The following is a 20,084-nucleotide window of genomic DNA, read 5'->3' as shown; positions in this document are numbered from 1 at the left end:
AGGGAATGACACGCTCACTTTGTCATTTGCATATTCATATTGACTGTTCAAGAACCGTTTCCCCCAAAATAGTGAAACTTCAAATTATCAAAATTTCCTTATTTTTCATCCGATTTCGATCAAAATTGTACCGTTGAACTCGAAATATTTTACTCTTTCTTATCAGACTAACTTATATTTGGACGGGATTTTCCCTTAAAACCGAAAAATGGAATAAGGTTTGTTATTCCGAATGTTCGTTAAACCGGAACAAAACAACAACAACGACAACAGCAACAACAACAACACAAAACATTACAAAACAAAAAGGGTCGATATTCCGAAGGTTCGTTAATTCAAACACGAAATAAGGTTCGTAATTCCGAAGGTTCGTTAGCACGTATAGTGCTTCTTTCCATTTTCGGATTCACGGACCTTCGGAATAGCGAACCTTATTTCATTTTCGGATAAACGAACCTTTGGTTTAACGAACTGTTCAGGATGACGTCAGATGTTCGGATTAACTTCCATACTCGCAGTATACAGGAAATGTGTGTATTTTGAGATAACGAACCTTCGGAATAAAAGCCCCTATTTCATTTTCGGATTGACTAAACTTCAAAATAACGAACATCACCCGATCGAGGAATACATGGCACATTTACTGCCAAACTTAGGTATTATATTGTACTACGAATCTAAAGTTTAATCATATTCTTCGAAGAAAAACAAAACAAAAGCATTCATATGATGAGATGAGATCGGGACAGCTTGAGGGGGAGGGGGGAATCTATGCCTTCAAGTCTTTCAAACTCGGATGATTTTTGGCCAGAAAGCTATCCCCCTTCTGAACTATTTATATGAAAATCCACGTTACTTCTAGTCTGGCGGTTATCTTGTAATATCATAATTTTGAAGGAGCTACTCGCGGTGAAATTGTTTCAAACAGCGGTGGAAGTATGCAAGGGTTGTTCGAATCGTTGAAGTTTAAGTCCCGGCTTTTCCTAACCGCACATGTTTTGCGGGTTTTCATCGTAACCACACAATAGATTTACTTCCAGTCCAACGGAAAACCAATGCTTAAAGGGACATTCTTATCCATATTGATATATATTGACTACAATGTGGTTTTGGAATATCAAAAGTATGTTGTTGTTGTTGTTGTTTGGTCCTGTTTTCGTGAAGTAGATATATTTCACACACTGTCACACTTATTTCATATGCATTTCCAATTTTCTACTTTCCAGTATATAGCATGACACAGTCAAAAGTCATGTAAGCTGGGAATATAATAGATAATTAATAATGCATGCATTATAAATGCAAAGAGAGAGAGAGAGACAGTGAGAGAGAGATGAAGAGCAACAATCGACAAGTTGAGAACATCAGAAGTAAAGGAAGCGACTATAAAATAACGTTAAAGTAACATTTCCGAGGGATAAAGAACTAAAAAAACTTATCAATTCACACTCATACAATTTTTAATATAACATTTTTTCTTCTTTTTTTTTCTTATCGATGCGTTTGTAAAGCATTACCGTTTTGTGATCATGTTGCAATGTGACTGTAACTTTGTGTTACGTGCTCGGAACTGATACAAAAAAGTATTCGAAAAAAAAAAATTGTGCTGAACATAACGATAACCATAACAAATTAAAGGAACTTTCATCGCGTCACAACTCTTCCATTGGTTGGTATGTGGGAAAAAAAAGTAAGGAAACAAAAATGATGTCGAGCAATAATGTATGAATTCCAGCCAATCTCCTTTTCAAAACAAAGTCATCACAATTAAATCATCACAACTATTGAATGACATAAAACGAAGGACCGTTCGATGATTAAGATAATTATCAAAACAAATCCCCTCTAAGACCTTTGCTCAATCATACTGATCCGTTATTTTTTTAAAATAAAATATTTAAAATTAAAGATTTGTATTTGTTTAATTTAGGACAATTTATGTATAATTACAATAAAAATAATCTTCCATATATATTTGAATCAATGTTTTCAAAAAATCAATCTGTTCATAATTATCCTACAAGGCAATCCAACGAATTTCATTTGCCATTTTTTAGGACTTTGCTGGCTCAGCAAACCTTCATCTACGAGGGGCCAAAGTATTGGAACTCACTTCCAAACGACATAATAACGGCACAAACTTTGAATTCTTTTAAGAACAAATTAAAATTCTTTCTGTTGAAATCTTATGATATACAACCAAATTAGGTTCGGTTTCATTGTCTCAATCAAGTCGTTTGTTTGTTTGTTTGTTTGTTTGTTTGTTTGTTTGTTTTACAAGTATTAAGATATCACACAGAAATCATCTTTTAAGGAAAACAATCTGTCTAACATAAGTTTACCTCAGATATTTCTTTTATTGTACCAGTAACAGTGAGTCTATTCTCTTTCTCTTTTTTATATCCGTTCCTATGCATTCATACCGGCATATGCACCCAATCAATCGCAATTTCAAACCAGGGAGCGTTGTATTGTTTTCTTATTGCATTTTCATCATGAAGTACAGTATGCTTGTGTCCACGATGGCGTGTGTTGTACCATAGTCTCATTTCCCCCTTTTTTGTTCTTTTTCTTTCTTTTTTTTTCTTTTTTCTCTTTTTTTTTTCCTTCCTAAGTTAATTTCATGTCAGTTGACATTGGTTTCTTTGACTTTGTGTACGTATTTTTTGAGGGTCCCATACCCTACAAGCTTTGCTTTTTAAGTGGGACCCTCCATTTCCATTCTAATCTTTGTATTAGGTATATACCTTAGAAACGAAATTCTGTTGTTACTCGTGACCACTTGTACGTTTTCTTTGAAATTGTTATAAATTTGTTCTGTAAATGTATTGTATATATATATTTTTTTCTGTTTATGCAATGGAAATGGAAATAAAATTGAATTGAATTGAATTGAATAATAACAACTCTGTTTAAATAGAAAGATTGACGAGAGGGCTGATATGAACAGGAGGGTTTAACACTTCACTGTATCTAATTCACCCTCTTGGAATTCATCAGTCCAGAATTATTATCGCAAAGATTTGTGTGGAAGTCAACACTGACCTCACAAAACCAACAAAATGCCGCAAGCCCTGATTTTACGTGAGGACTCAAAATAGGTGAACTAGTCAATTTTGAGGTTTCATATTTTCTGAAAGAACAATTCTTCTTCTCCATTATTCTAAACTTTGGGATAATAAAACGAAGAAGAAATTGTATTTGTAGCACTTTTTCTGGAACACATTTTTAAAAAGAATTGTCTGATTAGGCATGTCTTAAGGTTCCTTTTAATTTCTTAAAGACCCTTCACACACTCTTCACATTCAACTGTGATAACTTTTGTTAAAGTCTTTTCTTTCAGAATCTGCAAATAACTAAAAATCCATGTCTGACGACTTTTTGTTGGTTTTGTGGTACAGAGATATACGTTACTGACAGATTGACTGATTTTATTTGTTACATTTCTCTTTCATACATAAATGCAGCATAATGTCTAACAGTTAAAACAGCTTTAAGTGATTAACTAAAATGTACTGACATGATTCCATGATAATACAAACTGAATACCAGCAGGTGTTATCTTATGCATATTCAACCATAAGAATCACAACGTCATGTACCTGCCGTTCAAATGACAAATTAAGCAACTGAAAATGATGCAGAAATGCAGGAGACCATCATTATAAGCAAACGCTTAACGAGGATAATAGCCTCAGAAATAGTCGTCATACAGAACGACATTAATGGGATACTCTATAGTCACCCACACAATGAGTACATAGTATTTATAGAAAGAAAAATATGAAGACACAAAAATGTGCAGTGGTGCGTTGTGCAAAATTGGCAAGGTGATATCATTAGCGTATCTTATATGCATATAGTACAGTAATAAGCCAGTTCGGGGTTCCAGTTTGAGCATGAGCAGAAAAAGGTCATTTGTACCGAGAGACAGGTTGGTTTTTAATCTCACTGAGATAAGCATCTGTAATGCTATGATTGTTCATGGAATCCTTGTAAATGGTGCCTGCTAGTACATCCACCTGACCGCAAGCCTGGTATTTGGCATTGTTAATAGAAAAAGTTTGCTAATGTATATTAAACCAGCACAATGAAATAGATGCTTCCAAAGGTGTTGATTGACGAACCATTCTGGTCGCTTCATCTACACAGGTTCATTCTTTGTTAGAATACGAGTTCCATAAATTGCTATGTTAGGCAAGCTGCTGCACTATGTCGCTTTGAATTGACTGAAGTGCCTAACCAACTGAGAAAAATGAAAGGTCATTTGTACCCATGTGCACATGAGCTATCTCCGAACTGGCTTATTAGTGACTGCGGTTGCTATCATCGCTTCATGAAAATTCAACATGTCGTTATATCAGTGAAACATTCGTTGTCTCTGCTAAATGAACATGTCCCTGTTCATATTGTTTGATTTATTCTGGATTCTTTGGCTCTTTCTGTAACAATGAATCCAAAATAACGTGCTCACATTTCACAAACAAACCTATGAGCAAGTAATACACGTAAAATGAGGCACGCAGGTTAACTATAATCATGTATACTTTCTATCTATTGATTTTTTTAATTTTATTTAATCAAGTTAAAGGGTGTGTACAGTTCTGGTCGAAGTGAAAATGTAGCCTTTAACATTTTGCAAGATATTCAGAAACCACTCTATGAAATGTCAAAGAGCATGCAATTCTAAGGGGTGTCAAAAGTTTATCTTTTATGATGAAAATCGGTTTTGAAATGGCCGAGATATCCAAAAACAAGGTGAAACAAAGAGATCCTAATAAAAGTGTGGCATGTCGCTTTTTATTATTATCACTTTTTTGGATATCTCAGCCATTTGAAAACCAATTTTCATCAAATAAACGTTGAATCCTTCTTACGATTACATGCTTTTTCATATTTCATATGAGGTTTTTCCTTATCTCATTTACGAATGGTCAAAACATGAATCCCTACCTCAACCAGTACTGTACAGTCCCTTTAAAGAAATGCATTGAAAGTTCTAGTTCTTTAAATCAAAGGAAGCTGCGGTGTGCTTCTACTCATCAGTTCGACGATTCAGAGGGCTAAAAAGAAACAAAAATAATGATAACTGTGCCACATGTTTTGAGGTTGGAACGAAAAAAAGAAAATCACACAGCATCCGTTCAAAGTACTTTCACGTATAGCTCCATGGTACTTTCATTTATAACCTGTTCACGCACCTGCCCTGCCGCGGCCGTTTGGAAACCGCGAAGAAAAGAATTGAATATTTGCGCAGGCCCGAGGAAAAACTGTTCTCCGACTTCCTTTTCCAAACACCGTAATAACCCGAGTGTTATTCCTTGCCCGGTTGATTGCTGATCTTAAACCTGGTAATTACCACAAGACAGCTTCCTCCTTTTTTTTTCTTCTTCTTTATAGACAAGTAACCTCGCCAGACAAAAGAGTTATAGACGCGGAAACGTGAAAAAAAAGTGACGGTACTGTTCACTGGGAGATCGAGCAGAAAGAGAGAGAGAGAAAAAAAAAATGAAAGCAACATGGTGCCAGGCCTTTTTTTTTCAATAATAAGTATAATTTGTTTCTGCAAAATCAGTGCATGCTTTGTGCAAATTGTTGATATCTATATACACGTATAAGAAGCATTACGGAAGTAATCGTTGCCAGAAAGTATGTGCATGTACCCTCATGAATTTCACTGATGACATAAAGAAGTGAATGTCCCATATTTGCATACCATAACTAACATGACGTAACAGATTCAGATATAAATCCAATTTATTAGTTTGAGAAAAAATCGGACTATCGATTCAAAATTATGAATCTTTTAGGTATCGGTGCTGTCATTGCTGGGATATGAAGACTATGCAGTTCATGACGTCATTATGGAAATGCAAACAATCTGAAGAAAACATAAGGAGAATTAAAAACAAAATAAAGAATACACATTCCATCGAATTGTTATTAGTTATAAATGGGTAGTACTATTCCCCTGCTTTCTAAAAGAAGTAAGTCAAGTGATCTTTCATATTATGCAAGAAAAGTGAAAATCATGTTGATTTTTCTTTTTTTTAATGAATAATCCAAATTGATATTTGGGCTTTCATTTCCTTGAAGGGTACTGTTTACCATTGGGATCAGTGATTTAAAAAAATGTTAGAGTTATCACATTTGATAAACATATGTAGGTCAGTTGTATCACAAAACATCCTGCCACGTAGAAATTTCGCAATAAACCCTTTAAATATAAGGAGATAGCACTATTTTCTCAATAAACCATAACTGTAGACAGTTAATTCTACTTATTTCTAGGTAAAATCATATCAAAACTATTGTTCACCTTTTGTTTATTTAACGATACCCCATATATTGATTATGCTGATTAACATTTTTAGATTGGTTGTTTCTATGCCTAACTCACATTTCAGAACTAACTTGAAGTATCAAAGCTAGGTTTTTGTTTCATCTGCAAATGGTAAATGATGCCTTTAAACTCTTAGTTTTGAAGAGCTTCTGTCATCTGCACGCCCTCCAACGAGACATGATGTGCACGAGATTTATAATTAATTCCCGATGTTCATTAATCGGGGCATTCATCTTGGTAAACCCGCTTATGATGTTGAAGGAGATAAGTTATACTGTAGAGCAAAGGTGATGCTGAGAATGACAGTGATAACGATACTGGAGAGTTCTACGGAACCACAATAAAAATTATGGCCTTTTTAAGGAGTATGTTGGGATTATATAAAAATAGACAGACGAGTTGAACTTTGAGAAGCACATACTAGTCCCCCCCCCCACACACACACACACAATTATTTCTCATTAGATTGATTTAGTTTAAGAAATTGAGAATTTGAGAGAGAGAGAGAGGGGGGGGGGGGGAGAAAAAGAAAGGGAGAGGCAGGGGTGGGGGAGGGGTATTGTAGAGGAGAGTTATGAAAAGCAGTGGAGAGATGAGAGTGCATTTTCCGACGTTTCGGGTGGTCTGCTCTCTTCTTGGAATGCTAATGCTAAATACACACGAAAAAAAAATCATAACGAAATTTGATGAGATAATCCCATTCACGAAAATACAATGTACATTAAAAGGATCATCCCATTCAAGTTAATATTCATTCGAAGATGCAATCATTAACCAATGGTTAGGAAGCTGCTAATGATAACCCCGAGAGTGTCGTTTACCCCTTCAATGTCGCGTATTCGGAAGAATATACCACTACCAGTCAAACGAAAAAAGAATGATGATAATAATACTAATTCGAGAAGTATCCATCGCCAATACTAAGCTGCGACTCGAAATCGGCCGGTTCGATCAAAAAGGCCGACGACTGATCGACAGTTTATTATCAAGAGGGCAAAAATGTTCCCGCGACGAAGGAGATGCTGCCTGGGTCGGCACTACATAAAATGAGAAGAGACTTCTGTTTATTTTCACCACGAAGCCAGCGTGATCATCGGCTTCCAAGTTCAGCAGGGACTTGGCGCAATGGCCGAGGCCTGGCGCGTGCCGATATTGTAGTCTCTGTTCAAAACTTCTCGTTTGTTTTGCTATCAGAAGAGCAGGATCCTTTGCTGCAGTGAGGGCCCTTTTAGAAAACGAGTGGCCGAAAAATTTCATCCAGATGTGACGTCAAGTACTGATATCCTTATAAGCAGAAGCCAAATAGCATGTCACACAACCGACGAGTACAGCAGGGATAAAATCAATGCTGATATTCATGGGATTTTTTTCTTTCCTTTTTCAGGAATGTTATGATATCATGCACTTCTATCGCTACCATCTTTGTCACATGGATGCCGGGGGATTCAATGAAACGTTCAATTCAATTCAATTCAATTCAATTCATTTCAATTCAACATATTCTATCCAATACGATAAGACATTGTGACTTGACTTCTGTTCTTCACTCCCCCCTTCCCCCCCTTCCCCCCCCCCCCCGGAAATGAGGGTTACTGAGGCATACAAACATGCATACGTTTCGGTGAAACACGTATCTGACACGGTTTAAAATGGAGTCATCCCACGAGAAAAATACCCACGAGTCATACAGCTCATATTGTACGAACAGGTCCACGAGTCATACAACTCACGAGCCATACAGCCCATGAGTTCGACACTAGGCAAATAAATCCCATGAGTTCGACACTATAGGTAAAAACAGCCCACGATTTCGAAAAATACAACACGGGGATTAATGTGTCGGTCTCGTGGGCCTTGTTAGCTTAGTGTCGAACTCATGTGCTGTATGACTCGTGAGCTATATAACTCGTAGGCTGTATGACTCGTGGATGTCGGTCTCGTGACGTGCACCCTTTAAAATCATACTTGCAGATTAGATGAGGAGTTGCTGTCACGAAAATAGAACATAATTCTCAGAATATAATTAAACATACAACGACAAATTAATGACTTCTGAGTATCAGAATACAGAATATAAGTATGAACTCGTTCTATTATACGACATCCATTTGTGACAGTGATTAACTTTTGAAAAAAAAGTAATTACATGTAGGGCCTAAAATTTTGGGATACAACAATTCTCTTAATTTTGACGACTTCTTTTGACTAAGAATTACGCGATGGGTTTGCGCTTTAAAGCGTGCGAATTTAAATACAAGAATACTATAAAAAAAAACGAGTGGATACAAGTATTCATTATCCATTACATAATTATATCAAGTGGCCACGCAATACAAGAACGAACGATTACTCTATGTAACTGGCTTAGATATGGTCTACAGTTTGAAGCGGTCAACACTTCTCTGGCATGATATATCTAGGCTAACTCAACAGTTCAGGAAGTTGGACATTGGTGAGTTTCCGGTTCTTGATACTCGTGTAGCCCCCCCCCCCCCCCCCACACTGTTGGTTTGATAAGGTCACCTATACCCTGACGAACCACTTGTTCTTTGTCAAAGGATAATTTGACGCCATTTGAGAAATGGATTAATGAAGCGCAAAACGAGTTTAACTTCAAGATGTGCTCAATATCGCACCAGATTATACGATATCCATTTGTGACGTATTAGCTCTCACTGACTAATTACATGGATGGTATAGTTTTAGTTGAGATGGGGGAATTCAGATCTTAACTTTTTGCGAGATAACTAGAAACTACTTATGGAATATCAAAGAGCATACAATTCCAAGAGGTATTCGAAGTTCATATGATGAAAATTGGTTTTGAAAAGGTTGAGATATCCAGAAACAAAGAGGTCCTAATGAAAGGTGGGACCAACCTTTTATTAGGACCACTTTGTTTTGCTTTTTTTCATATATCCATGGAGCTTCTTGTAGCTCTATGATATATCTTAGCCACTTCAAAAAAGATTTTCATCAAACAAACTTTGAATACCCCTTAGAATTGTATGCTTTTTGATATTTCATAAGTGGTTTCTAATTATCGCGCAAAAAGTTAAAATGTACACATTCACACATTTCATTTTGTTTTGCGGAGCATATATCACATCGTTTACCAATGCCTCAATATGTATTCGCTAGGTGTGACTTTGTAAAATTAATGGGGAAAACCACGGTCAGAATGGTGGTTCACGTAACGCCATGATTATGGGCTGCGGCAGAACTGGGGGGGGGGGGGGGGCAAGGAAGGCGCTGGAGCCTTGGGGCTGAGAAGATACAAATTAGGCATTTATCTCTGGACAAAACTGATCACCAATATAGACGAGGCTTCCGTCCCTTGATTATTGGGGGCGGGGGAGGGTGGGAGGAGCCAGTGCACAAGGAGCACCCCCCCCCCCCCCGACACACACTCACTCGCAAACACACGCGAGCACACATCAACATCCATTAAAATGTTCTGTTGTATATACAAGCTAGAAGCTGCAACCAAATATCCTCTTTCTGAAAAAAAAATAAAGATAAAATAAACAAAATGAAAACTCATCAACCACTGAATGTCACGACATATCGATTCATGGGTACCGGATTGATTGTTAATACAATCATTACTGCAAATTAATCAAGGCTTATTTGATGAATGATTAGCATCCTTCGAGCTACTTCCCGTTGTCTGAGACCTTTTAAGACCTTTATGACATCACAATGACAGCCATACATACAAGATCACTGGTGCTGAATCATCTATTCTCATGCAATATTCCTGGGTCTATTGAGGGGGATGACAGGGTATATTGCCTGGTCTATGCAATTCTATCCAAGAATATAGTTATATCCTGGCAATATTTCCAAAGCCTCCCTACCCCCTTCGGAATGTAAAAGTCAGTCAATATCACGAAACTGAGAAGTATAACTTGCCGATTCGAATTGAAAGATTAACCTAATAAAGCGGGCGACTCACTCTTCTCGTATGGTATGTATTTCAAACACAGAGAAATGTGTATAAATTATGCTCGGTTTCAGCTAAGCTGTAACATTGGCCCATTTGTATATTTTAGATCAATACATATTACGTTTGTTATGACTTAAGAAACGCTGTCTGTATATCATCCTATACCACCTAACCTTATATCTGAACGTTGTCTCTTTCTTCTGTTTCAATCTAATACCACCTTGGACCAGGAACATAATTTTCTCTGACTAAAGGCCTACGACAGTTACCTCATCATCCTGCAAGACCTCTTCGATCTTCGAAACCGTTGCTGCTTGGATTATACCGAGGAGCTTATAGAAATTGTGGGAGAAGTAGGCCCCTTTGAGTGTGGATCTGTGAAACATTACTTTGGAATACACATACCCCAACAAAGGCCAAACATCTCAGCCATTGAATCTATCACAGGGGAAATCCCGTCCAAATATTTAAGTTAGTCTGGTGAAAAAGAGTAAAATCTTGGTAAAAATTTGACAGAAATCGGATGAAAAATAAAGAAGTTATGACATTTCGAAGTTTTGCTAACTTCTGCAAAACAGCTCTTGTTCAGTGGATATGAATATGCAAATGAGTGAGCTAACCATGTCATGACCTCACAATTTTCCATTGATAATGTATAAAAAATGACGAAAATTCAATGTTTCTGTCCTAGAAGTCTGGAACATGATATTCCTGGTTGAATAGCTTCGGAATAGTGATCAGTTAAAACGATATACCAGGATTTGAACCTCGGTCATAACTGCGTTTGAATGGAGAACAGGATATTTCAAAATTTTATGAACAAACTATATGGCAAGTTGTGAGGGGATGACATGCTCATTTTGCCATTTGCACTTGATATTCATTGATATTCATATTGACCGTTAAAAAACTATTTCCTGAAAAAATTAGCAAAACTTCAAAATGTCATAACTTCCTTATTTTTCACCCGATTTTGATCAAAATGTTACCGTTGAACTCGGAATATTTCACTCTTTCTTATCAGACTAACTTATATTTGGACTGGATTTCCCCTTTAATATCTGCTTGAGGGCATAAACATGTTAGAGAATGATTATCATTGTCTTGAAAGCTGTTGTTTATGGAAGACGACAAGAAATTGTTACAATTGGAATGAACATGTGGACAATTAATAAATACATTCTCGAATTTTATCACATCTACCGTTGAAAGTAAACTTTACATCCTACAACTGATGCCCTTTGTATCGTCTTTGGAATATAGAAGAGTTGTTTTTTGTATTAGCATTAAAGGGATGGTATAGTATTGGTGGAGATGAGAATTGGGCTTTTAACTTTTTGCGAGATATCAAGAAACCACTTATGAAATAGTACAGGGCATGACATTCAAAGAGGAATTCAAAGTTTATTTGATAAAAATCGGTTTTGGAATGGCTGTGACATCCAGAAACAAAGTAGAACAAAGTGATGGTAATAAAAGGTGGGTCCCACCTTTTATTACGATTGCACTGTTTTGGATATCTCAGCCATTTCAAAAGCAATTTTCATCAAATAAACGTTGAATTCCTCTTGGAATTAAATACTCTTTCACATTTCATAAGAGGTTTCTCATTATCTCAACAACAACAAAAAAAAATTTGGAAACCTCAAGTTAGGTCTCAACCAAAACTATACAATCCCTTTGATACTATTTTCATTCAGTAAAGTTGTTACTTCGTGAAACAGTTTGAATGAAAAGCGGGTTGTATATATGGAGAGCTACATGGTTTTACCATGGAGATATACTGACAGCTCCATCCATGGTTCTACATAGAACCCGACCACTGCCGTATTACTAGTACAGAATTTTACGACGCTTCGGCGTGGATTGTTATCATGGAGCTAATGCTATGACTGTAAGAAAGATCTACATCCATCTGTCGACAATGCGGGTGAGCACTTCCCGTCGAAAAAAGGAAATAACAAGTCCGTAAAACAACAGACGTGCTATTGCGATGGCGAAAAGCGTGACTTTGGAACAACACAGTCATGTAATCATGGCATATATATGCCTACTTAGAACGTCAAAACAGAACCTGGGTAACTCGCAGTGTTACTTCCCTAATGTGTCTGAACCTAGATTTAATAATATCCTTAAAAGGAAAAAAAGGTTATCAGTCGGTAATTATTTAACAGTCAAGTTGTGAAACGTGCGTGTGATGACTTTGACAAGCAAATCGGCAACAATTACTGTACCTTCATTTTTAGTTTCAGTGAAACTTGGATACCTGTGGTTACATGTAAAGATAGTGTCAGAGCAGCAAAAGATAACTGAAAGGTCACAGACGCCAGTGTTTCCGTTTGTGCTAGCCATTCTCTATTTCATGTAGGCTTCACAAAAGGGAATATGTGACAAGCCTCTAAACAAATCCCCAAGTAAACGCCGGAGAGAAAATTAAGGGGGAAAAAAAAAATCAAAATTGCACCGTAACATGCGGTCGTTACCTTAGCATTCTCAAAGGCACCTTTGGTGTAAGTCCCACCTCCCACGTATGTAATCTTTGGCAGGTCTTCGTTGAGCAGGGCACATTTATGATGCCTCTTTTGTGGGTTGCTATCGTCCAGCTGATTGACGTTCAAATCTACACGGTGTTTGGAGGAGAATGTAATGATCGCCACCCGAGTGGCGTCGGGAGCGACGGTAAAGTCTGCGAGGAGCTTCTTGACAAACTTGAGTTCGTTGAAAAAGTTTTCGATGCCGACGCTCGCCGAGCTGTCGACGAGGAAGACGAGTTCCACCTGCCCGTTGCTGACGTCGCGAAGTTTCTTTACCTGCTTCTTGAGAAGGTAGCCGAGGACGTCGATCTTCGAAGCAGACGACGTATCCATGGGAACGTTCGCGTTCTTCCAGAGCGACTCGTAAATCTCCTGGTGGGAGCGCTCAATGTGTAAGCTCCGGTGCGACAAGGCCTGCCTGTCCGGCAGACGCCGGGAAGCGCTCGCGAAGAGCGTCGGTGATATCGAGCCATCGGGCTGCGGGTCGTCTGCAAATTCCAGCTGCTGTTCTGAGAGGGATGTGTTAAACCCGGCTTCACCATCTCTCGGAGTCTCCAGAGTACTGAAATGGAGGTTTCTACAGGCACACATGTGTAAACTCATCCAGACCACGACAAGAATCCACAACATATTCCACGTCATTTTGATTCCGGTGAGAATAAATTTCCCTGGGACCAAAGCGAAATAAAAACATCAAGCATGCACGCCACTGATCAACCCACGTCGCTCCAGTGTCCTCCGGTCGTCGATCCGCGATTTATGATCATGTTTTGCTATACGATGTCATACCCCCACCACATCAAAACGTCACCCTGAATCCAGCGTTCACAAAATTAAACATCCATGCTCTGAAATAACAACATTGTCCTGTCATAATCCAGACAGATGTATCCGCGATCCATTCAGCCTGACAGATGTAGAAACACGTAGCGGCGCGCAGGCGACAGGGCGGATTTCTTTTTTTTCCCTTCATGGCAGCACGCCCCGCTCGTTTTTCGGTACTGCACGCACGGAGTTTGCCTTGTGTCAATAAACATACCTCAATTTCCTTACTTTTTTTTTGCGCCTGTAGCTCCTCAATCCCCTAGCAGCATTTTTTTTTTTGTATATATCCGCATCAGACTTTAGCCACAAGGGTCTTCACTGCGGTTTCGTCCCTCGATACTCATTCCTGCAGCGACTTGTGAGGTTTAAAGGGGGCAGTCAGACAGAGCACATGTACATTTTTTTTAAATCCCACAAGGACACTGTGTATGCCCTGGGGATTTTCAATGGGGGGGGGGGGGCGAAACTGCATCACCGTTGTATTGGTCACATGAGCCCCCCACGAAGGTTATGACATTGGACATTAGACGGCGGATAGAAATCTACAGTCATGACAGTATGTATCATAACATTGCATGGCTGAGTAAATTCAAAGTTAGTGAATGGAACGTAGAAGGAAAAGGGAAGGAGTTGCCATGGACACGAAACCTAGATTCCCACAATTTCCTGCTTGATGTATTAATCATTCATAGTACATTTGCTTTATATGACGTAAATAAGCACTCAATAAAAATGTAGGGTCAATTTGTGGTCCGGCTAGCTTTTTTTTCTCTTCATATTTCAGCTTGTCCTACCTCCCCCCTTAAAATTTTAATTGATCTGATCTAGATGTAGTTTCGACAAAGAGCGCGGTTTGATTCGATGTAAATCATTTTTTTTTGTACGAATATTGATATTCAGTTATGAAATGATATCACAGAGAAAGTATGACAATAATTGGGTTTTCGTTAATCAAAATGTTCAAGGAGCAACTCAACGCTCTTAAAATGTTAAACAAAAGAAAAATAATTCTTATCATGCACCAAGTCTCCAACAACATCATGAACAATCTTATATCTTTGACGGCTAGATGGGTAATTAAAGTAACAAAACAATTTCTTTTTTTTGGGGGGGGGGGGGGGGAGGACAAGCTGGAAAATGTTGTTACTGGAACTGCTATTGATCTTAAGACTTTGTTACTTTGCTCATGGCCGACTGTAGAAAAAAATAAATAATCTAAGAAGAGGAATCACCAGCAAATTACGATTAAAATATCGAAGAAGACACAACAATCTACCTACCAAATTAGAGACGAGGAAGTTTGCAAAGGCGCCAGCGTGCTTGTGTGTGTGTGTTTGGGGGGGGGGGGACTGAGAGGTTGATGTTTAAGAAAAGGAAGGAAGAGTGAAAATTCAGGGAAGAAGGAAATCATCTCATTCAATCGAATGTCGAGAGATGAAAAATAAACAAGAAATGAAAGGAAAGAGTTCGTGCGTGGTCACGACACAAAGCAGACACATTATCCGAGGTGAACAAACTTTTTGATGAAAGAATTGCAAACGAACTGGACCATGTGACCGTTTGATGGATACAAAGATAAGAATATATTGGTTAGCATATACAGTGAATCCACCGGCTTTGGAAACTCAATTTAGCGGGTGTCCTCGGGATCTTTATCTTTATATGCCGATAATTTCCTGTTCATCATGTCTTCTCCTCGTCTTTTTCTTCCTTGTTTTCCTCTTCCTCTTCTTCTTGTTCTTCATAGCTCAATCCTTTCTTTCTCATACCTCCTCCTCGTCCTCCTCCTCTGTCCTTTCTCTACTTCAATTCCACCCAAAGTTTTAACAGACATCACTTCCATTTAGAGCTGTTTCGGTGACAAACGTACAAGCACCGCTTTACGGCTGGCTTTTACCTCCGACACAAACTTTTGGGAAATTCACATAAACCCTGTTGGACTGGAAAACAAAAATACGGCACTTTTTGTTTACTGCGCATGCGTACAAACACGGAGTCGTGCATGTGAATTAATAACGAGTTTGCTGATGTAATTTTGCGTTTTGAGAGCAGCATTCTTGAAGAAAGATATGAACTTATTCAAGCTGTACATTAATTCATGATTTTTAACATCGTCTACAGATATTACACAATCAGTGCAATGATGAAAATTCCAATTCTATCCACATCCAAAATTCAGGATCAGTAGAGTCAATATCCTCTGACCATTGCATGGACCCTACGTCCATGCTCTGACATACGGAGTTTTGTCAGTACAGGTCAAAATCTGCACTTGAGCTACGTTCTTATCATGAAAGAGAAAACAAACAAACTAAAATGACGGAGCATGAAAGTAATCGGTACCACATGTACCACATGTACTGGTTCCGGGCTTGAACGTATTTGGTGAGACATCAATAATTCGGCCCACAAATGAGTTTAGACGCTAATTGGTATCAATTTAGAGTCATTAAAACTAGTTTATATCAACAGTGTCTTGGATTTTTTCCCTTTCCTATTTCAAGTACACCTAGAACAACTAAGTATTGGATTTCGGCTTTCTGAACACCTCGAAAGATGCCGAAAAGTTTAAAAAAAAATGTTCGGGAACGGGATGCGTCCTTTTCCTGAGTTTTGGTTTCGAGTTGGCGTCAAGTTGTGATAAAAGGATTTGTTACAATGACTCTTAAAATGAAGACCAACTTTTCCGTGATTTTGTTATAATTTTAATCACGCAAATCATTTTGTAGATAGCGTGATTCTTCATGATTGTTCTAATAAAACACAAAAACCTCTTAAACCATCTGTACTAAACCTTTTCTGAACTGACACTGACTATTTAACGGATTCTATTGTTGATGGTGTGAGTCTGTTTTGTTTGAGCTTATGCCAAAAACAAACAAACAAACAAACATACAAAACTTGTTTGAAATTGCTTGATTGCTCTTTGGTGTGTTCATGGTGACTTGATCATTGATTTATTTCGAATAAAAGGCCAAATACTTCAACAAGGAAATTTTCCTGTCGGTTTGTAAATTCAAACTATTATGCAGTTATTCCTTAAGAATATCATTGCCACATCATTACACCTCTATAGAATAATTTGGAGAGGACTTCCTGGATTATAGCCTAACCTTAAGAAATAAGGGAAATTTCATGACGATTTATGCGCAAACGGATAAAGCACATGTGGGGTGATGGCACAATATTCTTACGTAATTTGCCCTATTTATCGTATTATGATCAAGATACATAGTACGATAAACTGTATATGACCGCATAATACTTTTACCGTACATTTGGTAGAGACAATATGAATCCAAATTTTACCCTGTTCACATTTTCTCTTACTTGCTCTGTCAATTCAAGATTAGATGAAGCGAGAGTTTTACTTTAAGGTAGCCTTTTCATAGTGTCCATGCAGCTGAATATTTATACACGAAATATGTGCCTTGCGAATTAAAGTGAAAGTCGTCGATGACTGGACAAATAAAAGGATAAATGAGCTGTTGGGTATGGTTTATGTCTGAATGTTTGTGAACACGTGTGAACGCATGTGAATATAGCAAGATATAGATTCATAAGTTAGTGTTTCGGAATGGAGGATGTCTGAGTACAGGCAGCTGCGTTTATGTGGTTCCGTAGCAGTAATATGTTTTACTAATCGTAAGCAGGATACGCCAATAAGGATAAATCATTTGTAAAATGTCAAAGGGATGTAATTAAACAGATAAGAGATTTGTTATACTCCAAACCAAACTAGTATATAAAAGACAAACCCACGTTTATGCAAGTTTGCAGTCCTCAAGTTTGGAAAATTATCATCTTTAGAATTATGGCTTTATAAGGGGACTTGCAAAACACACGTTTTTAAACGTCCTCACTACAAATGTTCTCCTTCATTTGTTTTTGTCTGTTTTTCTTTCCTTTTTGTTTATTTGCCTGCCAACTTGAACAGTCTCTGAAAATTCATGATGACAACAGCACATTGAATTTCCGTGACCAGATCGAGTCGTAACTAAAATGCGTTTATCACGAAAAAGGGAATTCAGTGACAGTTTTTAACGCATATTACAGACAATGGAGGATTTTGCGAATGATGCCAGTCATAAACAGGATATTATTACGGAAGCAATGCAATAATCGGTAACCAAGGAAGTTGGTTGCTGTTGCCAATGCATTGTTGTTTGATGGACTTGCAGGTTTCCACGTTTAAGTTCAAGTCAACTGTCGCGAAAAGAGTTAAAATCGAACGCACATGGAACAAGTAAAATTTCCTCGAAACTAGAGTAAAACTGTGGAATTTTAAAGTTTTCGCGTGTACCTAACACGTCTAAGATGTTGGTTTTAATCTCAATGGTTTTAGTCTCATTTTACAAGTATATGCTAAGATGATGATACCATGACCTTAAATGTATATCATTCGCTGCGCTTAAAGATCCCGTTTACTTTTGAGAGCAGTGATTTAAATAATGTTCAAGATATCACTTTGATGTATATTTGTGTAGGCCAGTTGTATCACAAAACATCCTACCATATAACATTTTCGCAACAAAGCCTAAAATGTAAGGAGATATCAGTATTTTTCTCGTTAAACCATAACTGTAGACGGTTTAATCTGGCAACATTTTTACTATAACTATTGTTCCCATTTTGTCTATTCAACAATACTTTACATTGATTATACGGATTCATTTTTTTTTTTTTTTTTACAGTGGTTGTTTCTGTCCCAAACTCACATTTTCGAACTATTTTAAAGCTCTAATGCTGGATTTTTGTTTTATCTGCAAATGGTAAATTATGCCTTTAAGTTCAAGTCGACTGTTGCGAAAAATTTACCATTTGCAGATGAAACAAAACCCAGCATTAGTGCTTCAAAATAGTTATAAAATGTGAGCTAGGGATAGAAACAACCGGTGTAAAAATTTGAACGAGTGTAATCGATGTTAAGTATTGTTAAGTATACAAAATTGTGAACAATAGTTATAATAAAAAATGTTTCAAAATTAAACCGTCTACAGTTATGGTTTTATGAGAAAAATGTTGATATCTCCTCATATTTTAGGCTTTATTGCAAAAATCTTAAAAGGTAGAATGTTTTGTGATGCAACTGACCTACACATATGCATCAAAAGCGATATCTTGAACATTCTTTTAAATCACTGCTCCCAAAGGTAAACGGGACCTTTAAAATCGAACGCACATGGAACAAGTAGAGTTTCCTCAAAACTGGAGTAGAAATGTGGAATCTTAATTTTTTTTTTTTTGGTTGTTTTCGACCTAAGATAACGACATTGGCTCTAGTCTCATTTTGCAAATATGGTGATGATAATCATGTTCTTGAATGTATCTCATTCGCTGGGCATAATATTCAGCAAATTTCCGTGCTGACGCGAAGCCAAAAGGAAGAGTTCCCCCATCAGAGTGTGTATGTGCAATACAATCTCAGTATGTGGGTTGTTGGCTTGCCGTCACGGCTTTAATGGGGACAACGTCACCATATTTTCATGAAGCTAATTTCCTGAATATTTTGCTGAGAATGATACTGCTTTGTTTACTCAGTACTTGAATGTCTTTCCACTTCTGATTCAATCAAACTTAAAACAGTGAATATTATTGTATCAGATTTGTTTTGCGCTTGGACTCACTGCACTCATGTGATATTATGCTTACGTCACCCGTTGAGCTTTACGATCTTAAAAAAGAGACCCCAACAAGTTTTGCTGATCACTAATGCATTGTACAAAAACGTGTAGTCATGAAACGTAAACGTGAACTGTTGCTCACTGTATAATCACAAAACCATAAATTGATATAAAAATAAGGCAATTCTATAGATGAATACGAAACCGTGATATATAAAGCACTTTGGAATTCAGTAAAAAGTTTCGAAATAGCGCGCTATTTTTCTGACTTGGGACATTAAAAAATATCTCGAGCTTGGATATTTATCGGGCTGATGTGAAAACGCCTATTGTTGCTGACATTAAATTGTCATTATTAATTATCATGATGATTGTTATTGCTATACAGTGTCGTCACTATCATTATGAGTAGCTGAATCATTATTATCATCACCTGTTACTTTTGTAAAAATAAATGTTAGACATACTACAGATTTTGAAAAAAAAAATGTTTTGGAAACTCCTCTTTTTGGTAATTGTTGCTTGTTACTGATATACACGATATGTGAACATATATATGAACGTAATAATGATATACACGCAGACAGTATCTTATGGCATAATACGATTCTAAGAACTGATGATGACGATGATGATGATGATTATAATCCGTTTGTCAAACGCATGATTAATGTGTACTTAATGCGTGACTACAGCATATCGTAATTCGTGAACTATGAGATGCAATACAAGCTTTCGCTGGTCGTTAAAACCATGATACGACATTATCTTGTAATATTCTTGCCCGCACAGCAAGGATTCATACTCCT

General features: G+C 37.4%; 1 protein-coding gene across 1 annotated transcript in view; it reads right to left on the bottom strand.

Annotated features, from left to right (window-relative positions):
• Positions 1–13,923, bottom strand: part of LOC139719213 (sushi, von Willebrand factor type A, EGF and pentraxin domain-containing protein 1-like) — a 93,119-nt gene extending 79,196 nt beyond the window's left edge. The window contains exon 1 of the mRNA XM_071630643.1: positions 12,776–13,923. Coding sequence (XP_071486744.1) covers positions 12,776–13,468 — 693 coding nt within the window. The 5' untranslated portion in view covers positions 13,469–13,923. The remainder of the gene's footprint in view (positions 1–12,775) is intronic.
• Between the last annotated feature and the right edge of the window lie 6,161 nt (positions 13,924–20,084).

Source organism: Diadema antillarum, unplaced genomic scaffold, assembly GCF_040938485.1.
Source record: "Diadema antillarum isolate AM-2024a unplaced genomic scaffold, OU_Dant_1.0 scf00000107, whole genome shotgun sequence".
Lineage (NCBI taxonomy): Eukaryota > Metazoa > Echinodermata > Echinoidea > Diadematoida > Diadematidae > Diadema > Diadema antillarum.
The sequence above is the reverse complement of the archived record's forward strand: the minus strand, read 5'-3'. Positions and strand labels throughout refer to the sequence as shown.